Source organism: Podarcis vaucheri (assembly GCF_965113315.1).
Source record: "Podarcis vaucheri genome assembly, chromosome: 3".
Classification (NCBI taxonomy): Eukaryota; Metazoa; Chordata; class Lepidosauria; order Squamata; family Lacertidae; genus Podarcis; species Podarcis vaucheri.
The window spans coordinates 42,403,851-42,428,572 of NC_138761.1; the positions used below are offsets into that span (position 1 = coordinate 42,403,851).

Sequence of the window (24,722 nt, forward strand, 5' to 3'; positions counted from 1 at the left end):
GGCTTTGGGCTTAGCGGCGCAGCCTACATTCGCTCTATAGGACGCACACACATTTCCCCTTAATTTTTGGTGGGGGAAATGTGCGTCCTATAGAACGAAAAATATGGTATACGTCTTACTCTCAGGCACTCCTTTACCTGGGAGTAAGTCACATTGAACACAGTAGGGCTTACTTCTGGGAGTCATATATATGTAGGGAGCACAGTTAAAGTTTTTAATTGTGAAAGATGGACTTTTTAATGTGTAACTACCAGAGGTCTGTTGTTTTTGTCCATTGAGTTTTCATGGCAGGGATACCGGAGTGGCTCGCCGGTTCCTGCTCCAGGTGGATCACATTTAGTCAAAACTCTCCACTATGACCTGTCCGTCCTGGGTGGCCCTGTACGGCTTGGCTCATAGCTTCTCTGAGTATTCAAGAATTGATGCTTTTGAATTATGGTACTGGAGGAGACTCTTGAGAGTCCCATGGACTGGAAGAAGATCAAACCTATCAATTCTTAAGGAAATAGGCCGTGAGTGCTCACTAGAAGGACAGATCATGAAGCTGAGGCTCCAATACTTGGGCCACCTCATCAGAAGAGAAGACTCCCTGGAAAAGACCTTGATGTTGGGAAAGATTGAGGGCACAAGGAGAAGGGGATGACAGAGGATGAGTTGGTTGGACAGTGTTCTCGAAGCTACTAATGTGAGTTTGATCAAAATGCAGGAGGCAGTGGAAGATAGGAGTGCCTGGCGTGCTCTGGTCCATGGGGTCACGAAGAGTCGGACACGACTAGACAACTAAACAACAACAACCAAAGTTCTGAGAGACAGGGGTTTAGATATTTTGTATTAAGAAATCCCAAATGTCTGAACAAACATTTAGTTTTATCCTATCTAGAAAGTATCTAGAAAGGATTCTTGAGAAAATGAAAAATGTCCAGACTTTTAAGACCTATAAAGTTTGTGTCACAGAGTTCCCAAAGAATCCTAAAAGAAGAAAGGATGCACAATTAGGTACTTAACCTGTCAGAATGGTTTCAGTCTGCTTTTCTTCTCCTACAGGGCCTCTGGTGTTGCAATGTCAAGTGTTTTTTCCGCTGAAAAAGCACCCTGCCCAGCCCCTCAAATAGTATGTAATTTACATATCCAGAAAATGGGGCTGTCCCAAGTCAGAGACAAATAAGAACAGAGTTTGCAAAATCTCAGAGGTCAATGAGAGTGTAGTGTGCGAGTGTTTTGAGAGTATAGTGCTTGTCATTCAGAATTGCTTCCTCTTCTGCTATATACCTTTATTGTACAACTTCTGGTCATACAGAAGCAAATCTGCCTTTTAAAAGGGGTTGTGACAAGACTGAGGCAGCCAACGAGATGGCTCAGAAAAAGACAAGTCTTGTGGAAATAATAGAGCACCTTTTTGCTATGCTTCAAGGGGAGGAGAATGAGGAGCTGCTGTTTACTTACAGAGGAGTGCTGTATCCAAAACTTGTTTGTAGTCCTGGGACTTTTGAAGCATTGGAAACCATGGAAGCTAGGAAGGACGATAAGTTGATTGTTGCTTATCCAAAATGCGGTGAGTATCCAGCTTTTAATGGAATTAAAGGGGAATGGATTGGGTTACCAACTGCTATCTGATCACATACGATTCATATGTTTATTTCCCCCATGTAATCTGGATTTACAGTTTCCATGTTTTGCTGTGCTTTTCATAAACGGGGATTTTGAATGCAAAACCTGCAAACCTGAGCAGCTGACTCCACAATGAATAACCTGTTGTGTGGAAGTGCCTTCTATTAAAGTTTGAACAAGGAAACCAATGTTTATTTGCTACGCAAAATGAACTGAAATGGGTCCCAGGTGAATACATTTTGGGGTGCCTGGATTCCCTCTTTCCTCAGTGGCTGAGCTCCCCACAACAGCCATGAGAAGCACTTCAAGGCCCTCTTTTATGTGGAGATGAGATGTGTGCCTCATAAGTCCTTTGTTACAACCCATCCTCCATGTTATTCAGTGAGGCCTCTGAAATTGTACCTTTTTTGTGCTTTGTTCACTTTCTTCCACCTTGTGCCACCTTCTCTGCCATTTTAATCCACTCCTCTGTGACTCTTGTTCCCACCTAATGTCAACTTGCCTGAAAACAAACAGGATTTATGGGAAAGGATCCTCACCCTCAGAATCTAATGTAAGTGGCAACTGCTCTTTGTTACCCCTTTGTTGGATGAAATGTGAAGAAACTTCCTGGATTCTCCCACAATGAAGATTTTGCTCCAAAAGAAAATGTTTTGGGGTTGTTGTTGCTTTTTTCATTTTCAAAGCCTTGACTGTGTACAGTTCTTTTTAAAAAGCTGGTAGGGAAGGAACTTTCTCACAAAAGAAGAAAGAATAAAAGTTTGCAGTCTCCAAGGCTTGCATGGTGGCAACAGCTTTGTTGTGACTTACCTGGTGTGGTCTTATGACCCACCTGCAGGTCCCAATGCACTGGTAGAAGACCTATGATTTAAGTTGACTGTTGTATATGAACATGGCTGTGCACTTGGTTGTGTGAGTTATGCCCTTGTGATTCATATATGTCTCACTTGCTTTTATGTTGCAGGTACTAACTGGGTGCTCCAAATGGTAAATGACATGATAGTTGCAATCCCAAGTTACAAGGACTTGTCACCATCAGAAAACATACAAATGCTTGAATTTGGATTGCCCACAAAAGCTCAGGTTGGCATGATTTCCAAGTTTGTCTAGCAAATGATCAGAACTGACATGTTGTCAAGGTGGTGTCTGCTCTTCGCTATAAACACCCCCTGTTCACTCAGAGAGATATTTACAGTTCTTTATTTACATATGTACAAACAGCAACAGTTCCGAATCATGCTTCTGCATCTGAGGAGTCAGATTCAGGGAGTGGCTTCTTTCAGCTCCTTCTCCAACACAGCATAGGTGGGAATCTTGCAAGAGGTCTTTGATCCCTGCGTTTTAACTCTCTCTTGGCCTGTGCCAAGGCACCGCTTCCCCTTCTGTTCCTGAACTCCCTGGTTGGTGGCAGGGAGAGCATCGTAGAGCTCATAGAACATCGTAGAGCCCCATCACCACTTGACTGCTCTCCTCCCCCTCCCCCTCCTCCCCTGCTTCTTTTGTCATTTCCCTGTACAGTGGTACTTCGGGTTAAGAACTTAATTCGTTCTGGAGGTCTGTTCTTAACCTGAAACTGTTCTTAACCTGAAGCACCACTTTAGCTAACGGGGCTTCCTGCTGCTGCCACGCTGCTGGAGCACGATTTCTGTTCTCATTCTGAAGCAAAGTTCTTAACCTGAGGTAATATTTCTGGGTTAGCGGAGTCTGTAACCTGAAGCATATGTAACCTGAAGCACATTTCTCCAACACACAAACAAAACTCTGAAGGAAAAACTGTACTTGCCACATTCTGTAATACAGTTTTGTTAATGTCTTCTTTTATATTTACATCAACAACTTTCATTTTTTAAAACAATATTTTTATTAATTTTCCATTTTTACAATCCAATAAAAGCCACAATAATACATTTCCAAATTATAATAAAAACAAGAAAACCAGTTATCCAATGCCAACTTACATATTTTTGAGTGATGTCCCATGTTCTCAAGTTCAGGGAATGATGATCTAATGTCGTGCTGCAATTCTTAGCTAGTCCAAATAAAACATTTCCGATATTAATCCTTCATTTCTTTTGACAGCTACTGGTCCTGCGACTTTCGTTCGTATTCAATTAATTCATCCATTAATTTAGCAAGAGGGTTAATCCTGTGCAGTCATGTGTTAAATATTTTTAATTTTCTTATTTGTTCTTCCTGTTGTAATCCAAAGTCCTCAGCAACATGCTTCACTTTTGGTTTCGGCACACAAGCGCAATTCTCAATGCATCACATCCAAGATAAAGAGAAGTCTGGCATTCTACCATTGACCCCAGGCAGATATCCAAAGTTATCTTCTGTGATCTCATTCCAGCTACTCACAAGCTGATACCTCACCAAAACCATAATCCATCCAATGGCCCTGAGTGAGAACTGCAGTTAATCTTAATACATAACTGTCAGGGTTACTTCCAGATCCTAGCTCACAGAGGATCACGCTAGCCAGCGATCGTTAAATAAAAGTCTTTATTGAGTTACAGTCTCCATTCTCGAGCTGCTGCGTGCAACCCTACGTCTTATGCTTAGATCGGCGAAGCTCCGTCTGAGTCTCCGCCCCTTGCGCACCAACTTAATATCCTATCCCTGCTCCACCTTTTCCGCCTGACAGTTCTCCTCTGGGTCCCTCTGCCCCCCTGGGTCTCTTCCTTCCGGGATTCTTCTGACGCTGACCCCCCTGACTCTCCTGTCTCCTTGCGCCGGGCTTTAGGACCTGGCTCCCTTTCCGGGCTGCCTACTGCGCCACCTTCCTGTGCATTTGAACTTGGCGCGCGCGCCCAACCTTCCACTTTCCGTCTAACCGTCACTTCGCTCCCCGATGAAGGTGTGGCCACTCCTGACTCGTGCCCTCCCTCCTGTTGCGAGCTGCCAGCGCTTGCTCCCTGGCGCTCTTCCTCTTTCCTACTCTCTGGCGGTGACGTTGGTCCCGATCTCCAACTGCTCCCCTCTGAGTCCCCTCTGGCTCTTTCTTCCTGGGGTGTCCCCCTAGTCTCCCCCCTTGCCCTGGCCACTGGTGCTCCTTTTTGTGAATCTTCTGATTCACTGGAAAGACTCGGAGATCTCGGGTCGTCGTCATCACTCATCCTTTCTTCTGCCTCCTCCCCCTCGCTCTCTGTTTCCTCCCTTGCCCTCGCCTCTGCTCCTGAACCCCTGACATCCATCCCCCCCTCGAAGCCCCCTCTTCCCCCCTCCCCTCCTTTCGGTGCGGGAACTGGGTGCTGCAGTGTCAAGGGGACGAATGTCGGGTACAGTTCGCTTCCCGTGGCGGGCCTCCATCCGAAGTCTTCCGGTTCTTCCTCCCTGCTCTCGTCGACGACGGTCACCTCTGCTTCCATCTCTGTGCCGCCGTGCTCGAGACCCTGGTCGTCCCCGAAAACGTCCATGTCCGTCTCTCCCTCGCTTCCTTCTGGAGGCGTTGCTCGTCCTGGACCCTCCAGCCACTTCCTGCGCCACTGCTCCTCTGGTCGATCATCCCACCAATACGAGGGTTCTGAAGCAGATCCCGAGGGCGACCCCTCCGGGGAACGGGCGTCTCGTGTCGGTTCCTCATCCGAGTCGAACCCCCGGAACGTGCTGGCTGAAAGCGTGGGCGTGAAAAGCCAGTCGTCGAAAAAGTCTGCTGGCATTGGCCTATGGGGGAAGAGGGCATGAAACTCTTCCTTGAGCAGAGGTTCATCTAAAGCGTAGCCCGGCACCCAGCTGTTGGCACTGGCCGGGGTGCCCTCCTTAGCGAGAAGGTATTCTACCCCCTCTTCCCCCCATCTGGAGTCCAAAATCTCCGTGACTTCGTTGAGGCGCACCTCCTGTGCCACTCCCCGTTGCCTGGTTCCCTCTCGGAGCGGACTCGGCGCCGTTCCGGGTTCCTGAAACCTGTGCGGTGCCTTGTAGGGAGTGAGCACCGATCTGTGGAACACCGGATGCATTCTGGAACCCTCCGGAAGCGCCAGCCTGAAAGCCACCGGGTTGACCTGCTCTTCGACTTGGTAGGGCCCCTGTTGCTTATGCCCTAGTTTCTTCTTGGCCAACGACCTGGCCGGCACTGCGTGGGCTGCTAACCAGACCCAGTCTCCCACATGGATCTCTTCGCCAACCCTTCTGTGTTTGTCTGCCTGCACCTTGTATGCGTGTTTGGCCAGCTCCAGGTGCCGCCGCAGCTGATCGTGGACCTCCTGCAACTCCGACGCGAACGCATCTGCTGTCTGCGGCTCCCCCTCCACCAGTCTTTCCAGTCCCGGGAAGGTTCTGGGGTGCCTCCCGTTGTTGGCGAAGAACGGCGTGACCCCCGTGGACACGTGCTTCGTGTTGTTGTAGGCGAACTCGGCGAGCGGCAGGTAATCCACCCACGTCGCAGGCTGTTGATTCGCATAGCATCTCAGGTACTGCTGCATGATGGCATTGACCCGCTCCGCTTGCCCGTTGGTCTGCGGGTGTCTCGCCGACGCCAGGTTGATCTTGACGTTTAGGAAGCCCATCAGCTTCTGCCAGAAATTCAAGATGAACTGCCGCCCGCGGTCGGACAGAATAGACCGTGGCAGACCGTGAACCTTGAACACGTGGTCTATGAACAGTTTGGCGGTTTGTTCCGCCGTGGCCACCTTCGCACACGGGATGAAATGTGCCATCTTGGAGAACAAGTCCACCACCACCAGCACGGCCGTCTTGCCCCTCGAGCTGGGCAGATCCGTGACGAAGTCCAGGGCGACTCTCTCCCATGGCTCGACCGGAGTTTGCAGCGGTTCCAACAGTCCGGCCGGCGGTCTGTGGACTGGTTTGGCCCTCTGGCAGGTGCCGCACCTCGCCACGTAGTCCGCGACCTCCCCTCTCATTCCGGGCCACCAGAAATCCCTGGCGACTAATTCCACCGTCTTCTCCTTGCCAAAGTGCCCGGCAGTGGGCGCGTCGTGCAGCTGATGCAGTACCTTGGCGCGAAGTTCGTCTCCCGGCACGTAGATGGCCCCTTTGCGGATGAGCAATCCCTCTCTCAGCTGGAACCCGTCGGTCGCTGCCGTGCCCCTTTGCATCTCTGCCATCTTTGCTTGTGCGAAGGAGTCATTCTGCAACGCTCGCCGCACCGCCTCCAGGTCCACTGTCGCCGCAGCGCACGCCCACACTGTTGGCGCGAAGATGTGCATGGCGGCCGCTGGCGTGGCGTCCTCCAGATACTGTGGCTTACGGGAGAGCGCGTCCGCCATGATGTTGGTGTCCCCCGGGACATACTCTATTCGGAAGTCGAAGTTCGCAAAGAACTCAGCCCAACGTATCTGCCTCTGGTTCAGGAACTGTGCCGTGCGCCAGTGCTCCAGATTCTTGTGGTCCGTGCAGACCTGCACCGTGTGCTTGGCTCCAATCAGGAAGTGCCTCCATGCTTTGAACGCTGCATGAATAGCCAGCAACTCCCTGTCCCAGATGGTGTAGTTCTGTTCGGACTTGCTGAGCTTCCTGGAGTAAAACGCTCCGGGCCTCCAGACCCCCTGCGGGTCCTTCTGCAGCAGGACTGCTCCGACGGCCCTGTCCGAGGCGTCTGTTTCAACTCTCATCGGCCTGCTGGGGTCGACATGAAGCAGCTGTTCCTCCGACGCGAAAAGACGCTTGAGTGCCTGAAAGGACTGCTCCGCCTGCGCTGTCCAGATGAACTTCTTTTTCTTGGAACTGAGCGTGTCCGTGATGGCCGCTGTCTGCATAGCGAAGCCTTTGATGAACTTGCGATAGAAGTTCGCGAAGCCGACAAACCGTTGGACCTCCTTCCGGTTGCGTGGGCTTTTCCAATCCAACACCGCTCGAACCTTGGCGCTGTCCATGGCGAGCCCCTTGTCAGACAACTTGTAGCCCAGGAAATCCACCTCCGTCACGTCGAATTGGCACTTCTCCAGCTTGGCGTAAAGCCTATGTTGCTGTAGCCTGCTCAGCACTTCCCTGACGTGTCTGTCATGCTCCTGCTGCGATTCCGAAAAGATCAGGATGTCATCCAAGAAACAGACGCACGTCTTGTAGAAGAGCCCCGCCAACACGTGATGCATGAAAGCTTGAAAAACGTGGGAGCCATTTTGCAATCCAAAAGGCATAACTCTATATTCGTAGGTGCCCAGGGGCGTGAACATGGCTGTCTTCCACTCATCTCCTTCCCGCATGCGAATGAGGTTGTACGCCCCTCGCAGGTCCAACTTGGTGAACACGCTGCCCTTGCGTACTTTTGCGAGGAGGTCGTCGATTCGGGGCATGGGGAAGTCCGATGGCTTGGTGACACTGTTCAAAATGCGGTAGTCCACTACGAGTCTTTTTTGGGGCGTGTCTCGCTTCTTCACAAGGAATACAGGACTGCCCCCCGCTGCCTGGGACTCTCGGATGAAACCGCGCTCCAAATTATGATCTATGAACTCTTTGAGTTCCTGCAGTTTGTCTTCAGACATGGAATACAGCTTCCCTTTGGGCAGCGCCGCCCCCGGCAGCAGGTCAATTTTGCAGTCATATGGTCTGTGGGGGGGTAGCTTGTCTGCCTCCTTCTCGCAGAAAACCTCCAAAAATTCTGCGTACTTGTGGGGAATCGCTTGCAGCGTGCCTAGCAGCAGCTGTGACTCCTCTTGCTCCCCTTCCTGCTGGGGCATGATGCAGTGTTCAGCACAAAAGGAAGAGCCGAAGGTCAGCTGCCTCTGGTACCAAGCCAGCGTCGGGCTGTGCTTGTCCAGCCAACTCATGCCCAATACAATAGGCGTGTCCGAGAGTTGAGTGACGTTGAAGCTGATGATTTCCCTGTGATTTCCAAGCCGCAGCACCATAGGTGGCGTCTGCTTCACCACTTGCCCCCCTAACAGCTCCCTGCCATCCACCGTGACAACCTGCAGGGGCAGCGTGGCAGGCAGCAACTGTATAGCGTGCCGGTCGACAAAGTCCTGCCCTATGAAGTCTGCATTGCTTCCCGAGTCGACGGTGATTGGCACGTCCATGGTGATTCCATTGGGTAGCTGGAGCGATGCGGTGAGCCTCACTACTGGCTTGGGCGGGAGGGGGTCCATGGGCGGTAAAATCTCTGGGGACTGCTTCACTGACACGTCTGGCTGGGCCCCAGTGCCTCTTCCTCCAGCCAGACATCGTCGTTTCCCTGCTGTGGTTCTCCGTGCTGCGTTGCTGCAGTCACCATTGCTGAGGCTGCAGTGTGCTTGTGGAGCCTCCGGGGACACTCTTTCGCCATATGCCCTGGATCCTCGCAGATATAACACTTCCTGTTCCCTCTAGGAGGCTTCGCTTTCACTGCTGCCGGTGCTAGGGCTCTGGCTGCTGACTGAGCCCTTGCACTCCCAACCTCCATCGGTTCCACCCCTCCCCCTGTTGGAGGCGTGGATTGCGCACGCGCTGCTTCTCTGGGAAGGAAGGAGGAGCCCCTGGCTGGTTCGCGCCCGCTGCGCCCTTCGTCCCTGCTCCACGGACGTTCTTCCAGCCGCACCCCCACCGCCAGCGCCCTCTGAACGATCTCCTGCGTGGTCCGGGGTCTCTCCCCCCTCGCAATCTCATCTTTAACCGAGTTGTGCAAGCCCTCCCAAAAAAGGTCTCTGACAGGAGCCGAATCTCTGTCCCATTCCAGGGCACTGACCAAGGCGAAAAAGCGGGCATGATACTGCCTTACGCTGGCCCTCCCTTGCCTTAGTCCATGCACCTCCTTTCGGGCAAGATCCACGTCAATGCTTGATAAAAAACAGCCATCCATCGCTTTAATAAAGGCGTCCGCATTTTGGAGCGCAGGATCCTTATCTCTCCACAAATTGCGCAGCCATGCTTTCGCGTCTCCATGCAAATGGGACATGATGAACCCCACTTTCTCTTGTTCATCTCTAAAGTCTTTGTGCAGTAGTTGCAGTGCACACATTACGTCTGCTCTAAAGTTGGGGTACTGTTGCAAATTCCCATCGAAGTGCGAGACCAGACCGCCTGTGCGTCTCCCCAACCCAATCCCCTCTGATTTGGGTGTCTGTTGCCCTTGCTTCGTAAGCACGTCCAACCTGACCTGGAGATCCCTGTAGGCGGCAGCTGCTTCCTCCTCTCTCTTCCTGGACGCCAGCGCCTCGGCATTCAGTCGTGAAACTGCTTCTCTGAGTTCCGTTATTTGCTGTTCGGCCGTCATATTGTCTGTCGTTCGTGAGCTCTCTTGTAGGCACCCGCTTTCCCTCCTCTCCGCGAGGCCGTGGATGCCCACAATTTGAAGAGACGGAGCTTACTGTCAGGGTTACTTCCAGATCCTAGCTCACAGAGGATCACGCTAGCCAGCGATCGTTAAATAAAAGTCTTTATTGAGTTACAGTCTCCATTCTCGAGCTGCTGCGTGCAACCCTACGTCTTATGCTTAGATCGGCGAAGCTCCGTCTGAGTCTCCGCCCCTTGCGCACCAACTTAATATCCTATCCCTGCTCCACCTTTTCCGCCTGACAGTTCTCCTCTGGGTCCCTCTGCCCCCCCTGGGTCTCTTCCTTCCGGGATTCTTCTGACGCTGACCCCCCTGACTCTCCTGTCTCCTTGCGCCGGGCTTTAGGACCTGGCTCCCTTTCCGGGCTGCCTACTGCGCCACCTTCCTGTGCATTTGAACTTGGCGCGCGCGCCCAACCTTCCACTTTCCGTCTAACCGTCACTTCGCTCCCCGATGAAGGTGTGGCCACTCCTGACTCGTGCCCTCCCTCCTGTTGCGAGCTGCCAGCGCTTGCTCCCTGGCGCTCTTCCTCTTTCCTACTCTCTGGCGGTGACGTTGGTCCCGATCTCCAACTGCTCCCCTCTGAGTCCCCTCTGGCTCTTTCTTCCTGGGGTGTCCCCCTAGTCTCCCCCCTTGCCCTGGCCACTGGTGCTCCTTTTTGTGAATCTTCTGATTCACTGGAAAGACTCGGAGATCTCGGGTCGTCGTCATCACTCATCCTTTCTTCTGCCTCCTCCCCCTCGCTCTCTGTTTCCTCCCTTGCCCTCGCCTCTGCTCCTGAACCCCTGACAATAACATAAAATATATTGAGAGAAAATAATGGAGGCTCACCTCACCCAACATGTTGTTGTTGTTTAGTCGTTTAGTCGTGTCCGACTCTTCGTGACCCCATGGACCAGAGCACGCCAGGCACTTCTGTCTTCCACTGCCTCCCGCAGTTTGGTCAAACTCATGCTGGTAGCTTCGAGAACACGATCCAACCATCTCATCCTCTATGGTCCCCTTCTCTGTGTGCTCCGTGATCTTTCCCAACATCAGGGTCTTTTCCAGGGAGTCTTCTCTTCTCATGAGGTGGCCAAAGTATTGGAGCCTCAGCTTCACGATCTGTCCTTCCAGTGAGCACTCAGGGCTGATTTCCTTAAGAATGGATAGGTTTGATCTTCTTGAAGTCCATGGGATTAGCTGTTCTCCCTGTGCAAAGGTCAGAGGGGGCAGGGTTTCTGTTGAGGCAGGTGATTAGCTGTGGGAGGAGCTTATCAGAGCTAGCAGGGCAGCGGCACGCACAGTTTGATCCATCTTTTAGATTTAGAGGAGCTAGTCTCAAACATTTGTTGGGGGAGACCTAGGTTTTTTTGTGGGGGGAGTTATTTGTCCTGTCTTCACGCTTTTTATGATGGAGGACCGCTGTAGCCACCCCCAATGACACGTTCTCAAGATGGAGGGGGAGGGAACAGCTGCAGTCGCCTGCAGTTCCTGCGCAATGTTTGCCATCTTGCCAAAGGTTGCAGGCAGCTTTACCTACAGCAATTGATGTTGATTGCCCTCTTAAAAGACAAAGTCCAGCAACTGGAGGAACGTGTAGCTACGCTCCAAAGAATTAGAGAGCTGGAGCTCTTCTTGGAAGCAACAGAGCACACCGTCTCCACCAAGGAGGAGACAGGGGACTCCCCTGAGAAGGAGGCTAGTTCACCAACACAGGAGCCAGATATATGGAGAAACATGACTCAAAGAAGTAGGAGGCCCAGGGTTCGTTCTGATTGTTTAGAAATACACAATCGCTTTGAGGTCCTCTCCCCTAGCATGGAAGACGAAGAGCAGACTCCATTTGAGGATCTCTCCCTCATTACAGTCGATCAGGTATATGAAGATGAGCAGCAAAGTCAGTCCTCAGGGAATGTGCAGGCGACCTTGGAACGGACAGCTCATGGAAGAACCCCGACCAAACCTAAGTGTAGTGGTGATAGGGGATTCCCTACTGAGGGGAACAGAAGCAGTGATCTGTGGGCCTGACAAGATGTCTCGGGAAGTGTGCTGTCTCCCCGGAGCTAAGATCCAAGATGTAACTGAACGACTGCAAGGAATCATAAAACCCACTGACAAATACCCCTTCCTCTTGGTTCATGTGGGAACCAATGACACTGCAAGCAATAGCCTCCAGAAGATCAAAAGAGACTACGAGGCTCTGGGCAGGAAATTGAAGCAACTAAATGCACAAATTGTCATCTCATCTGTCCTCCCAGTTGAACGACGTGGCCCAGGGAGAGAGGGAAAAATAGTGGAAGTGAACAGCTGGCTTCGCAAATGGTGTAAACAAGAACGGTTTGGATTCTTAGATCACGGACTGCAGTTTCTTGAAGATGGACTTCTGGCAAGTGATGGGCTGCACCTCACAATCGTTGGGAGAAATGTTTTTGCCAAAAATCTCAGAAACCTCATCAGGAGGGCTTTAAACTGACTAATGTGGGGGAGGGAGACAGTGCTCCTGAAGGTAGGAGTCTATCAATTGATGAAGATGATCATCCAAATGTCATAGACCAAATGGAGCAAACAGCACGCAGACCTAGTGGTGGGAGGAAGAAAATCCTTAAATAAGAGACACGGGGGAATGATTAATGGACTTCAATGTCTGTACACTAATGTGCAAAGCATGGGAAATAAACAAGATGAGCTTGAGCTCTTGGTACAGCAAACTAAATATGACATAATAGGCATCACTGAAACCTGGTGGGATAAGTCCCACGACTGGAATGTAATAATGGGGGGATACAATCTATTTCAGAGAAACAGACCAGACAAGAAAGGAGGAGGAGTGGCGTTATATGTCAGGGATGTGTATACCTGTGAAGAGATCCAAGATTTAGATCCTCAAAGCCAAAGTGAGAGCATTTGGGTCAAAATTAAGGGAGAGAATAATAACAGTGACCTCATTGTGGGAGTTTACTATAGATCCCCAAGCCAAACGGAGGACATAGATGATGCCTTCCTGGAACAGATGGCCAAGCATGCAAAAGGAAGGGTGATAGTAGTAATGGGGGACTTCAATTACCCAGATATTTGTTGGATGTCAAACTCAGCCAAGAGCATAAGGTCAAACAGATTCCTCACTGGCCTTGCAGACAACTTCATTGTCCAGAAAGTGGGAGAAGCAACAAGAGGAACAGCCATTTTAGATCTGGTCCTAACCAATGTTGATGACCTGGTTAGTGGGGTAGAAGTGGAAGGATCATTAGGCGCGACTGATCATGTTCTTCTGAAGTTTACTATACAGCGGAAAGGAGCAGCCAAGCATACTAGGACTCAATTTCTTGACTTTAAGAAAGCCGACTTCATAAAACTTAGGGAAGTGCTGGGTAAGATCCCATGGACAGTAATACTAAAAGGAAAGGGAGTTCATGATGGCTGGGAGTTTGTTAAGAGGGAGATAGTAAAAGCACAACATCAGGCAATACCAATGAGACGGAAACATGGAAGGTGCCTAAAGAAGCCAGGGTGGCTATCTAAAGAACTTTTAACTGAGTTAAGATTAAAAAAGGATGTGTACAAAAATTGGAAAAGGGGGGAAACCACCAAAGAGGAATTCAAACAAATAGCCAGCACGTGTAGACACAAAGTCAGAAAAGCTAAAGCACAGAATGAACTCAGGCTTGCTAGAGAGGTTAAAAGCAACCAAAAAGGCTTTTATGAGTATGTCCGTAGCAAAAGGAAGAACAAAGAAACAGTGGGGTCACTCAGAGGAGAAGATGGTGAAATGGAAACAGGGGACACAGAAAGGGCTGAACTCCTCAATGCCTTCTTTGCCTCAGTCTTGTCCGATAAAGAAAACAATGCCCCACCTGAAGAATTTGAAGCAAATGATTCAGGAAAGGAAACACAGCCCAGAATAACTAAAGAGATAGTACAAGAATACTTGGCTAGTTTAGATGTATTCAAGTCTCCAGGGCCAGATGAACTGCATCCAAGAGTATTAAAAGAACTGGCAGATGTGATCTCAGAACCACTGGCAGTCATCTTTGAGAATTCCTGGAGAACAGGCGAAGTCCTGGCAGACTGGAGGAGGGCAATTGTCCCTATTTTCAAAAAGGGGAAAAGAGAGGACCCAAATAATTACCGCCCAGTCAGTCTGACATCAACACCAGGGAAGATTCTGGAGCAGATCATTAAGCAAACAGTCTGTGAGCACCTAGAAAGGAATGCTGTGATCACCAATAGTCAGCATGGATTTCTGAAAAATAAGTCATGTCAGACTAACCTGATCTCGTTTTTTGACAGAATTACAAGCCTGGTAGATGAAGGGAACGCAGTGGATGTAGCCTACCTTGATTTCAGCAAGGCATTTGACAAGGTGCCCCATGATATTCTTGTAAAGAAGTTGGTAAAATGCGGTCTTGACTATGCTACCACTCAGTGGATTTGTAACTGGCTGACTGACCGAACCCAAAGGGTGCTCATCAATGGTTCCTCTTCATCCTGGAGAAGAGTGACTAGTGGGGTGCTACAGGGTTCTGTCTTGGGCCCAGTCTTATTCAACATCTTTATCAACGACTTGGATGATGGACTCAAGGGCATCCTGATCAAATTTGCAGATGACACCAAACTGGGAGGGGTGGCTAACACCCCAGAGGACAGGATCACACTTCAAAACGACCTTGACAGATTAGAGAACTGGGCCAAAACAAACAAGATGAACTTTAACAGGGAGAAATGTAAAGTATTGCACTTGGGCAAAAAAAATGAGAGGCACAAATACAAGATGGGTGACACCTGGCTTGAGAGCAGTACATGTGAAAAGGATCTAGGAGTCTTGGTTGACCACAAACTTGACATGAGCCAACAGTGTGACGCGGCAGCTAAAAAAGCCAATGCAATTCTGGGCTGCATCAATAGGAGTATAGCATCTAGATCAAGGGAAGTAATAGTGCCACTGTATTCTGCTCTGGTCAGACCTCACCTGGAGTACTGTGTCCAGTTCTGGGCACCACAGTTCAAGAAGGACACTGACAAACTGGAACGTGTCCAGAGGAAGGCAACCAAAATGGTCAAAGGCCTGGAAACGATGCCTTATGAAGCCTGGAGAAGAGGAGGTTAAGGGGTGATATGATAGCCATGTTCAAATATATAAAAGGATGTCACATAGAGGAGGGAGAAAGGTTGTTTTCTGCTGCTCCAGAGAAGCGGACACGGAGCAATGAATCCAAACTGCAAGAAAGAAGATTCCACCTAAACATTAGGAAGAACTTCCTGACAGTAAGAGCTGTTCGACAGTGGAATTTGCTGCCAAGGAGTGTGGTGGAGTCTCCTACTTTGGAGGTCTTTAAGCAGAGGCTTGACAACCATATGTCAGGAGTGCTCTGATGGTGTTTCCTGCTTGGCAGGGGGTTGGACTCGATGGCCCTTGTGGTCTCTTCCAACTCTATGATTCTATGATTCTATGAATCCCCTCCAGCACCATAATTCAAAAGCATCAATTCTTCAGTGATCAGCCTTCTTTATGGTCCAGCTTTCACTTCCATATATCACTACTGCGAAAACCATAGCTTTTACTATACAGACCTTTGTTGGCAAGGTGATGTCTCTACTTTTTAAGATGCTGTCACCCAACATACTGATCCAAGTATGACGAAAGTCCTTCTCCACATCAAAACCTTGGCACTCAGTGGCTGACCCAATTAGCAGGTTATCTTATCTCCTCTAGTTCAGAGCATGCCTGTTAATTAAGTCCAAATTTCATCTTAAAAAACAGAATACCTCTGCTCATGGTGACCGCTTTTGAGAGTTCCTGATATACGCAGTGCAATGCACCCAGCGTCCCCTGCCCCCCCATTCCTTTGGAACGGGCAGTAGGTATCAGATGATCTGCGGGTGAAGCTAGCCCCCCCCCTTTTTGCTTAAAAAAAATATTTATTGAAACACAAAAATTTTTAAAATTACACAGAAAAAAGATAGCATTACAAAAAACGACAAAAACACACAAAGAAAAAGAGAAAATAAAACCATCCCTTTCAAATTCTCCAATTTCCGTTACCTTCTTTCCATGACCACCTCCTCCTCCCATCTCTTGTATCTTAATTAATAATTGTCCCAGCAAATCCTTTCCATAATTCATAATATTTTATCATTACGTTACTTTACTCTATTATCATCTTGTCTTATAAAAACGACCTTAAAGCTTAAAATTTAAATCTTTTTTGCCAACTTCTCATAGCCATTACTTTTTTGCCAAATTCTTTAGACATTTTTACAAGAGCCAAGTAATTTCATCTCAACATTTTCCCAAAATTCATAAAACATTTCTAGTAGTAATAATATAAAAAAGATACAATAAAATAAAAGCAATCCAATCTTCTTCCAGCGTCCCCTCCCCCCGGTCCCGGGATTGTCAGTCTTTTTTTTGTCCCATTAGTCTGGCACATTATCCTGGTGCTCTTATATCCGAGGCCTTTAAATCTCTTCCATGTCCCTTTCGCAGATCTTCTTATTTTCCTTTCACTTGCGGGAACTCCAGCTTAATAGTGTTTTTGACCCTTTTCAGCAAATCAGCCCTTTTCTCACAGTCCAGACTAAGCTCCATGTGATGTTTAAAAACATATTTCAAATTCCCTCCAAAATTGAAAGTCCCAACAACTCCAAACCTCTGATGGCCCATTACCAGACTCAGAAAGTCCAACCATCCCTGCAAAGGGGGGTCAGTCCAACCCCCCATTTCCAGTTCAATCCAAACTTTATCTTTCCAAATCTGTTTTTCCCCAAGTTCATTTATAAGATCCAAAAGCTCATTTTCCTGCTGGGCCAAAAGTCCCTCCATCCCTGGCGTCCCAGATTCAGCAAGGTCCTCTTCTTTCAGTTGTTCTGTCATGGCACGCTCCTGTTTTGGTTCCTCAGTGGGCTCCATATGATTTCCCACTACCTGTTCAAAGGCTCTGGCTGCATTAGTCATACAGTCCATCTTCTGACTTAACTGATCCAATAGGGCACTTATTTTACAGAAAGCACCCAACAGTGCTTCTGAAGGCATTGTCCTGCAAGGTCACAGAGTTCTTTCCCACAGTTGTAATCAGTAACAGCCGCAAGTTCCCAGGATTTAGTTACAATTTCATAGTTCCCCTCTAGGGGGAAAAACTTCAGATTGTCCTTTTCCTTGGAAACAATAGCAACAGAGTTTCTTCTTTAAGATATTTAAAGGAAAGGAAAGGAAACAATGGAATCACAATATTTCCCTCCTTTTAACTATCTGTCAAAGCATTTGTTTCTGGTCAATGAGCTTCAATCATCAAATCTGACACCCCGCTCCAGGGTCAGGACAGTGGAAAATTACTTTACTTTAACTTTATTTCCGCAGGTTTAAACAACTCAGTAAACGTCCCCCTTCTTCGCCTGCTTCCGAAGGGGGATTCCACAATTTTGAATGATGAGAGACAATCCTTTAAAAGTGATTTTTAAGGTTCTAGTTTACGTTGTCTTTGCTTTGTTATAACTACAAAAGAACGGAAGGGTGACTTCCTGTTTAGCCCTTTCCGTTTCAGTACCAAATTAGGGTAAATTTTAGAGTCCAAGTTCCTTTTATTTTGCCAATTCTTGTTTAAAATCCAGGTATTTAGCGTTCCAGTACTCACGGTTAGTTATTTTCGATGCCAAATTGTCCCAGGCAACTCTCTGGCAACGGCTGTGCGGCTTCGCTTCGCAGGAAAAGCAGTCGACTCACAGCACCGCGCCACTTCCCCCTCTTCACTTTGGAGCCCGTTTCTGGGTTCCTTAGTGGGTTGGGGGGCGCTAAAGGTGCCCGCCGAGTCCCACGGTCACAGGCTTCATCCGCCTGTGATTTTCAGAAGGGTCCCCGCTACGCCGCAGTGGAAAAGACCCGTTTCGTGCAGAGCTTGTCCCTCCAGTTCAGAGGGAGTCCACCATCACCGGAGGCACCCCCCTTTTTGCAAGGATAATTACTCCCATATTATCCTCAATTAGCCGTGCAGAAGGGCTCCGCTGGCATGGGCACAGCTGTTCACCATGGCAGTCAGTGCCGGAAGCCGATGTTAACAACTTTCAGACTCTCCCCACTTCAGTGATCATATAAACTTTATTAATAATTATTATTTGGATCCGAATCATGTCTTTGGGTTAGGTAAAGGGGGGAGGGAGAGAGGTGAATACTTAGAATCAAAGAATTGTACAACTTGAAGAGACCCAAATGGTCATGTACTCCAAACCTCTTTGTATAGTTTGTTATTCTTATTCTGTCAATATGTAAATCAAAGCCCCCCCCCATTATAAAGCTCAATAAAAAGAAGGGGAAAAACAACCCCTCTAGATCCTGAAACAACAACAAAGTTAACATTCCTCTAATTCTTATTCTAGGACATGGACAAGCAGCCTTCTCCACGTATTTTTTCTACACATTTTCATTATGATAATATTCCCAAATCCTTTTTTGAGAATAAGGTGAAGGTAAGTGACTAGCTTCACTACTATTATGATTGCCTAATACTCTAACAGCATTTAATCACAATACTGAATACTTAATATAGGTATCTTAATTTGACAGCTCTTGTCATATTGTCAAAGCAAATTCTACATCAGTTGGCCTAAATCCAGGCTAACAGAGCATTCCAACCCTCCCTCGGACTGGGCTGAGGATTTGTGTGAGGACTGAGCAGAGTTGTTCCTCTGCGCGGCTCTCCTGGCTGGTTTGGATTGCTCTCTCCTGCTTTGGCTTAGTTACTCATGACTAAACCCATTGATTTCAATAGGACCTAGGTACAAATCTGGACCCACTGCATTCTTTGCATAGCTGGAGGCAAAGGTGCTCCTTTATCTGTAATCTCTGTGTGAGGTAAGGGACCTTTGAAACTGTTCTCTTCACATGCGGGTCTGTCACAGTTCTGTTTCAGGCATAGGCAAACTCGTCCCTCCATATGTTTTGAGACTACAATTCCCATCATCCCCGATGACTAGTCCTGTTAGCTATGGATGTTGGGAGTTGTAGTCCCAAAACATCTGGAGGGCTGAGTTTGCCTATGCCTGTTCTGTTTCATGAGCCAAACCATAGAATAATGTAGACAGTCTCCTTCCTCCGTCTTCTTCTTCAGAATTAGATACTGTACTCAGGTTTACCTGGGGGAAATTCCAAAGAGGGAACTATAAAGCAAAAGCCATCCCCCAAGTGTCTCCAAGGCAAAGTGTTATTGGAAGTGATATCTACTCTGCTAAACTTCCTGCCTTTTGTTGTGGCAGTCTGTTATATCCCAGAAACACAAGTCTCTCCCCACAACCAGTTTAAGCGAGATGGGCAAGAACAGAGAACATTTTAAGACACCAGCTTTTTCAGCATTTCAATTTCAGTTTGCACTGATATGTTACTTTCAGTACACTATGTCCGCAACCTGTGTTCTGGGGATCGCACCTAATGCCAAAATTGCATATACTCAAAACACATTGGGTTCCATTTTTGGTTGGGACTGCCAAAGTCATTTTCCCCAGAGCACTGCACCCCCTTTTAATTTAATAAAATACTTTGCCAATTCCATAATAATATTAATAATAATAATTTATTACTTATACACTGCCCATATGGCTGGGTTTCCCCAGACACTCTGGGCGGCTTCCAGCAAGAGATTAAAAATACTGTAAAGCTAAATGAGCGTCACTTGCAGGCTTACTGTATATAAATACTGTTGACTTGCAACTTGTTTGCATTTAACTTGTGCAATAACAGCTTTAACTGTTTGGCCAGCATGCAATGGCACAAATTAAACGCATGCTCGGCAAAGAGCTATAAAGCACTTTCTGTGCTAAGTTTTCCTGTCACAGAAAGAGCTTTTAAGCTCTCAGCCTTTCTTACTGGGCTCTGGGAAGGTTTCGCATGGGCTCCTGGAGGCTCCTGGGAGAAATTGTGGGAGCCCTGTGTGAGAGGCTCCCTTCCAGAGCAAGGCACAGAGCTTAAAAGCTCTGCCTTAGGTAGGGGCCAATGGCCTCCTTGGTGTGTCAGCTCCAGAAAGCTGTTTGCACAGGGGAGATTCCAACAAAATCTAATCTCTCTTTCTTTCTTTTTAAATAGATGTTGGTAGTATTTCGAAACCCCAAAGATGCCGCTGTATCCTATTACCATTTTTACAACAAAAACCCTGTTCTTCCAGATGCCAGTTCTTGGGATGATTTTTTTCAAAAGTTCATGAGTGGCGAAGGTAGGTTAGAAGTTCTCACTTTCTGTATTTCTGAAACTTCCCTCAAAGTATTTGTGTAGAGCTTCTGTTCAGATGAAAGGCAAACAAGTTTCAGATCACCAGGACTCTTGATTGCAGGGAAAAACCCACAGTCGATATTTTTTTTGCTCAGACTTGCATCATCAGTAGTTGTCCTCCAGATAGTGGTAGATAGCCAGACTCATCACTGATGGGTGATATGAATTTAGGCATCTTTTCAACACCTGATGATTTGTGTACAGATTTTACATGTCATAAAAATGGCTGGTGTTTATCAGTGTTGGGTTAAACGGAATGAACAAAGTGTTGTATTCTCATTGTATGATATGTGCAGCTTTTGCCAGCAACTGATGTCATTTTTGTTTTTTATTTCCCCCTGGCTATGAAATATGCTGTTTGCATTTCATTTCAGTTTGTTGGAAATCCTATTTTGACCATGCTCTTGCTTGGGACAAACATATGGATGACGAAAATGTCATGATCATCACATTTGAAGAGCTGAAAGAAGTGAGCATTCTTTGAAATTGAGATAATGTTTCTTTGTGCCTTCATTTTCTTAGATGGCCTAATCTAGCTGTATGTGGAAATTCAGACAGGTGTATTGATGGTTGCTGAATTGGTAAAGGGAGAGGCATTGTTTTGCTTTTCTGTTTCTGCTCCCTTTCCCTCCCTCCTCATTGCCTTTTGTTTTCTTTTCCTGTAGTTAACCTGTAGTTAATAATTATTAGAAATGCATTCATTTTTCCTCATTCTTGTTATGGAATGAGGTCCTCATCAATATTTTTTTTTTGGGGGGGTGATAATCTAAATTAAATGGAGGCCTAAATATAGATCAGATTGTGTTTTAGGTCCGTGTGTGTGTGTGTGTGTGTGTCTCCCCAGCTGCAACCTCTCCAATCTCCCATGCCAGATTTAGGCTGAAAAACTTTCTGCTGGCTCCAAAAGAAGGTTTTAAAAAACTAAATTGTCATGCTGGGCGGGGGAAGGGATGCTGCAATCTGATAATCCATCTATATGTTATTATTTTGCACTTCCCAGTTTCAAATAAGAAAAGAACGTTAGTTAAACGTTTATCCTTTTGTCCTGGTTATATAGTAGCTATTGCTTTTATTACACCACCCCCTTTTATCATAATTCATTGGAACAATCAAGGGCATAATAGACTTGCCACTTCTCTGGTCTTCACCAAAGGCCTGGTCCTCTGTGTCCTCCTCCCCCCTTGAGAGGGGGATCAAATGGGGCAAGCCCCCTTTTGTCTGAGGTTTGGAAGTTCTTTATCATTATGCTGCCAAGTACTTTCTGCTGTGTTTCTGCCAGTGTTATATTTTGACTTTTCTTCTGCAACAACTGTTTTTCTTAAGAGCATGAGTAGTGTGTGCATGTGTGCACGCGTGTGTGCATGCGCATTTGGTTTTTGCTTGTTAAGTAGGTTTGGATATTTCAAATAAAAGAAAAATTACAGTTCTGCAGTTCATTAAATACTAAGCACACCAATATGCCAGTCTGATTAAGTATTGTGGTGTAATCTTTCTGGATGTGCTCATTCACAGGCTAACTAAGTTTATCAGAAGTAGTGTTCCAAACTTTTAATCATCTCAAACATTTCTGAGTTAAAAGGAATATACTGTAGATGATGAAACATGACATGCTGGAAATGGGAAAAAAATGGGTAGCAGAAATCTGGGGGGAAATGCTTTTCAAATCTAAGTTACAGAAGCAAATAGAAAGTTGTAAATGATGTGCCTTTGCTGAGACAATGTTTCTGTACTTTTCATGCTGCACTTATTTTGCTAATATCAAATGCACCTTTTTAGAATAGCTAAAGCACATACATTTATGAATATATTTATTCAGATGTTTAGCCTGCCCCATTCTTGAATCTTAGGGCTGATTCTAACTTAGAAATCTACCTTAGTACCAAATATATTTATGAAGTCATAACTAACTTTATTGTTATTTTCCAGAATCTTCACGAAGGAGTGAAGCGAATAGCTGAATTTTATGAACTACCTCTGTCTGATGAAATGATTAAGTCTGTTGCAGAGAGCTCCACCTTCCAAGCAATGCGGAGCAAATCTGAAGAAACACACGGTATACTTGCTCCTGTCATTTTCAGGAAAGGTAATATTGCTTTTATGCCACTAGTTTACACTGAATTCTCTTTCTTCCAGTAACACAGCGCCCTCTAGTGGTGCCATTTATGGGGTGGACAACTAAACATTATATTTTGTCAATATCTTGAAAATAGTTTTGATCCATTTCCCTCTTCCTCACTCCCATCCCACATATAGAACCAAAGTTCAAAAACACTAAGAACCCCTAAAAAGCCTCTGCAAGACCATTCTCCTATAATTAGAACAAGGAAGCCTTCTGGTCCAGAAGAGTTTGCACATGTCATATTTTCAATAGTTCAAATTAATCTGCAAAAGTAGAAGTTACTTGTGCTGTGACACACAGTTTTCTGCATTCTCTCCTACCAATGATACCCAACTATGTAGAGTAAGAGGCATAAAAACCATGAGCCCAGGGCAACTCATGTTTGATTATGTCAATAATCAAACAAGACAGTTAAAACTCTGAATAGTGGTCTAGGTGATCTGGGAGTTGGTGGTCCTATTGAACTTGAAATGTTCTAAGTGGACAAGCATAGGACTGCACAGTGGGATAGTTGGAATTCAGTGGGGCTTATTTGCAAGTAGGTTGGGATAGAAATAATGCCTAAGTGCTCTAACTGTAAACCAATTAGCCACAGTATAAATTACTCCAATACTTTGGCCACCTCATGCTAAGAGAAGACTCCCTGGAAAAGACCCTGATGTTGGGAAAGATGAAGGGCACAAGGAGAAGGGGACGACAGAGGACGAGATGGTTGGATAGTGTTCTCGAAACTACTAACAAGAGTTTGACCAAACTGCGGGAGGCAGTGGAAGACAGAAGTGCCTGGCATGCTCTGGTCCATGGGGTCATGAAGAGTCGGACACGAGTAAACGACTAAAAAACAACAACAACAAATAAATTACTTCACTGTGTAATTTAAATAACAGTAATATTTACAATACTACCACATCACGTTTCATTAACCAGAACCATTTTGACAGGGATAAGCTTCCAGTTTTGTTTATCTTTTTCAATGGTTTCAGACAACAGAATATTTCCACAGATCAAGGCAAGCTTCTCTACTCTTTCTCGTGTTTGCCTTCTTCTTGATTGGCGTCAAACTCCCCCCCCCCCCTCAAAAAAAAGAATTTTTTTTTTACCTGCTGCAAAGATAAGAGACATCTGCAGCAGGTGAGATGGTTTCAGAGTTCTACAGGTTTACAATAAACTGAAATTATAATTATGTTAAATTCTCTTATATAGCTACTAGAAGAGTAGCCAGTGCATTACAAGGAAGTTAGAATGATATTTTTAAAATTTTGCCTTTTAACATTTCAGCCATCATGCTAAGATATTTTATGATGTGTGTGTGTGTGTGTGTGTGTGTGTGTGCGTGCGTGTGCTTCTTTTAATTCTCAAAAATCCCTTAGGCTTCTCTTGGGAGGAAAGCTGTGTTTGTTTAATAATAATACAGCTGTATCTCAAAAGTCAAACAGAATCCATTCTGGAAGTCTGTTCGACTTCCAAAACATCCGACTTCCAAAGCGCAGCTTCTATTTGGCTGCAGGAAGATCCTGCAGCCAATCAGAAGATCCTGCAGCCAATCAGAAGATCCTGCAGCCAATCAGAAGCCGTGGACGCCCTGTTGGACGTTTGGCTTCCCAAAGAATGTTCGAAAACTGGAACACTAACTTGCAGTTTTTGATCGTCCAGGAGCCAAAACATACAAGTTCTGGGGTGTTTGAGAACCGAGGTATGACTGTAATAATGATGATGATGATGATGTTAAAAGAAACAGAAATATTTGAAAAAGAAAACCTTGCAACTGCACCCACATGCTCACATATGCCCCTCAAATGTTTCTCTCCACTCACTCTTCACATCCCAAACAGCCCATTCTGATGCATGCTAGTACTGTAATGCTCTTCCTTGCTTACTCCCAAGAAAGGGTGCATAGGGTTGCAGGATGAGAAGCATGACAGTACACCCTTCTGCTTTAACATTCCAAAACCATAAATGTGATCTGTGAACCTCTATATAGGAAGAAATATATACAGTGGTACCTCGGGTTAAGTACTTAATACGTTCCGGAGGTCTGTTCTTAACCTAATACTGTTCTTAACCTGAAGCACCACTTTAGCTAATGGGGCCTTCCGCTGCCGCCTCGCCACCAGAGCACGATTTCTGTTCTCATCCTGGAGCAAAGTTCTTAACCCGAGGTAATATTTCTGGATTAGTGGAGTCTGTAACCTGAAGCGTATGTAACCTGAGGTATCACTGTAGTGAGATTCATTTTTCATTGTTTCTTTATAGGTGCTGTGGGTGACTGGAAGACTTTGTTTACTGAAGCTCAGAGCCGGGAAATGGATGCAAAATTTGAAGAGTGCTTAGCAGGAACTAAACTGGGTGCAAAGCTAAAATATGACCAATATTGTAAATTTTAAACCTTTGGATTTGGAGGTTAATATCTGAAGCCTTTCTATTAAGAATAAAATGATGTTTAAGTGCTAGATACATCTATGCACAGAATTTTTTTTTAAATGCTCTCAGTCTTTTTTGCTTTAAAAATATTGTAATCAAATCCTTAACATACTAAATGGGAGGAGCATGAAGACCTG

At 46.5% G+C, this 24,722-nt stretch overlaps 1 protein-coding gene across 1 annotated transcript; it reads left to right on the forward strand.

Annotated features, from left to right (window-relative positions):
• The first annotated feature begins 910 nt into the window (after positions 1-910).
• Positions 911-24,639, forward strand: LOC309529844 (sulfotransferase 6B1-like). Its single transcript, XM_082218104.1, has 7 exons — positions 911-1,552; positions 2,573-2,691; positions 18,164-18,253; positions 19,863-19,989; positions 20,420-20,514; positions 21,972-22,128; positions 24,418-24,639. Exons 1-7 carry the CDS (start codon positions 1,351-1,353, stop codon positions 24,546-24,548), a joined length of 921 nt encoding a protein of 306 aa, XP_082074230.1. The 5' UTR covers positions 911-1,350; the 3' UTR covers positions 24,549-24,639.
• The last annotated feature ends 83 nt before the right edge of the window (positions 24,640-24,722 follow it).

Coding starts and splice junctions, on each gene's coding strand:
- LOC309529844 (XM_082218104.1), top strand. CDS start 1,351: ATGGCTCAGAAAAAGACAAGTCTTGTGGAAATAATAGAGCACCTTTTT. Junction 18,254..19,862: donor TTTTTGAGAATAAGGTGAAG/GTAAGTGACTAG, acceptor CTTTTTAAATAG/ATGTTGGTAGTATTTCGAAA. Junction 20,515..21,971: donor CATTTGAAGAGCTGAAAGAA/GTGAGCATTCTT, acceptor GTTATTTTCCAG/AATCTTCACGAAGGAGTGAA.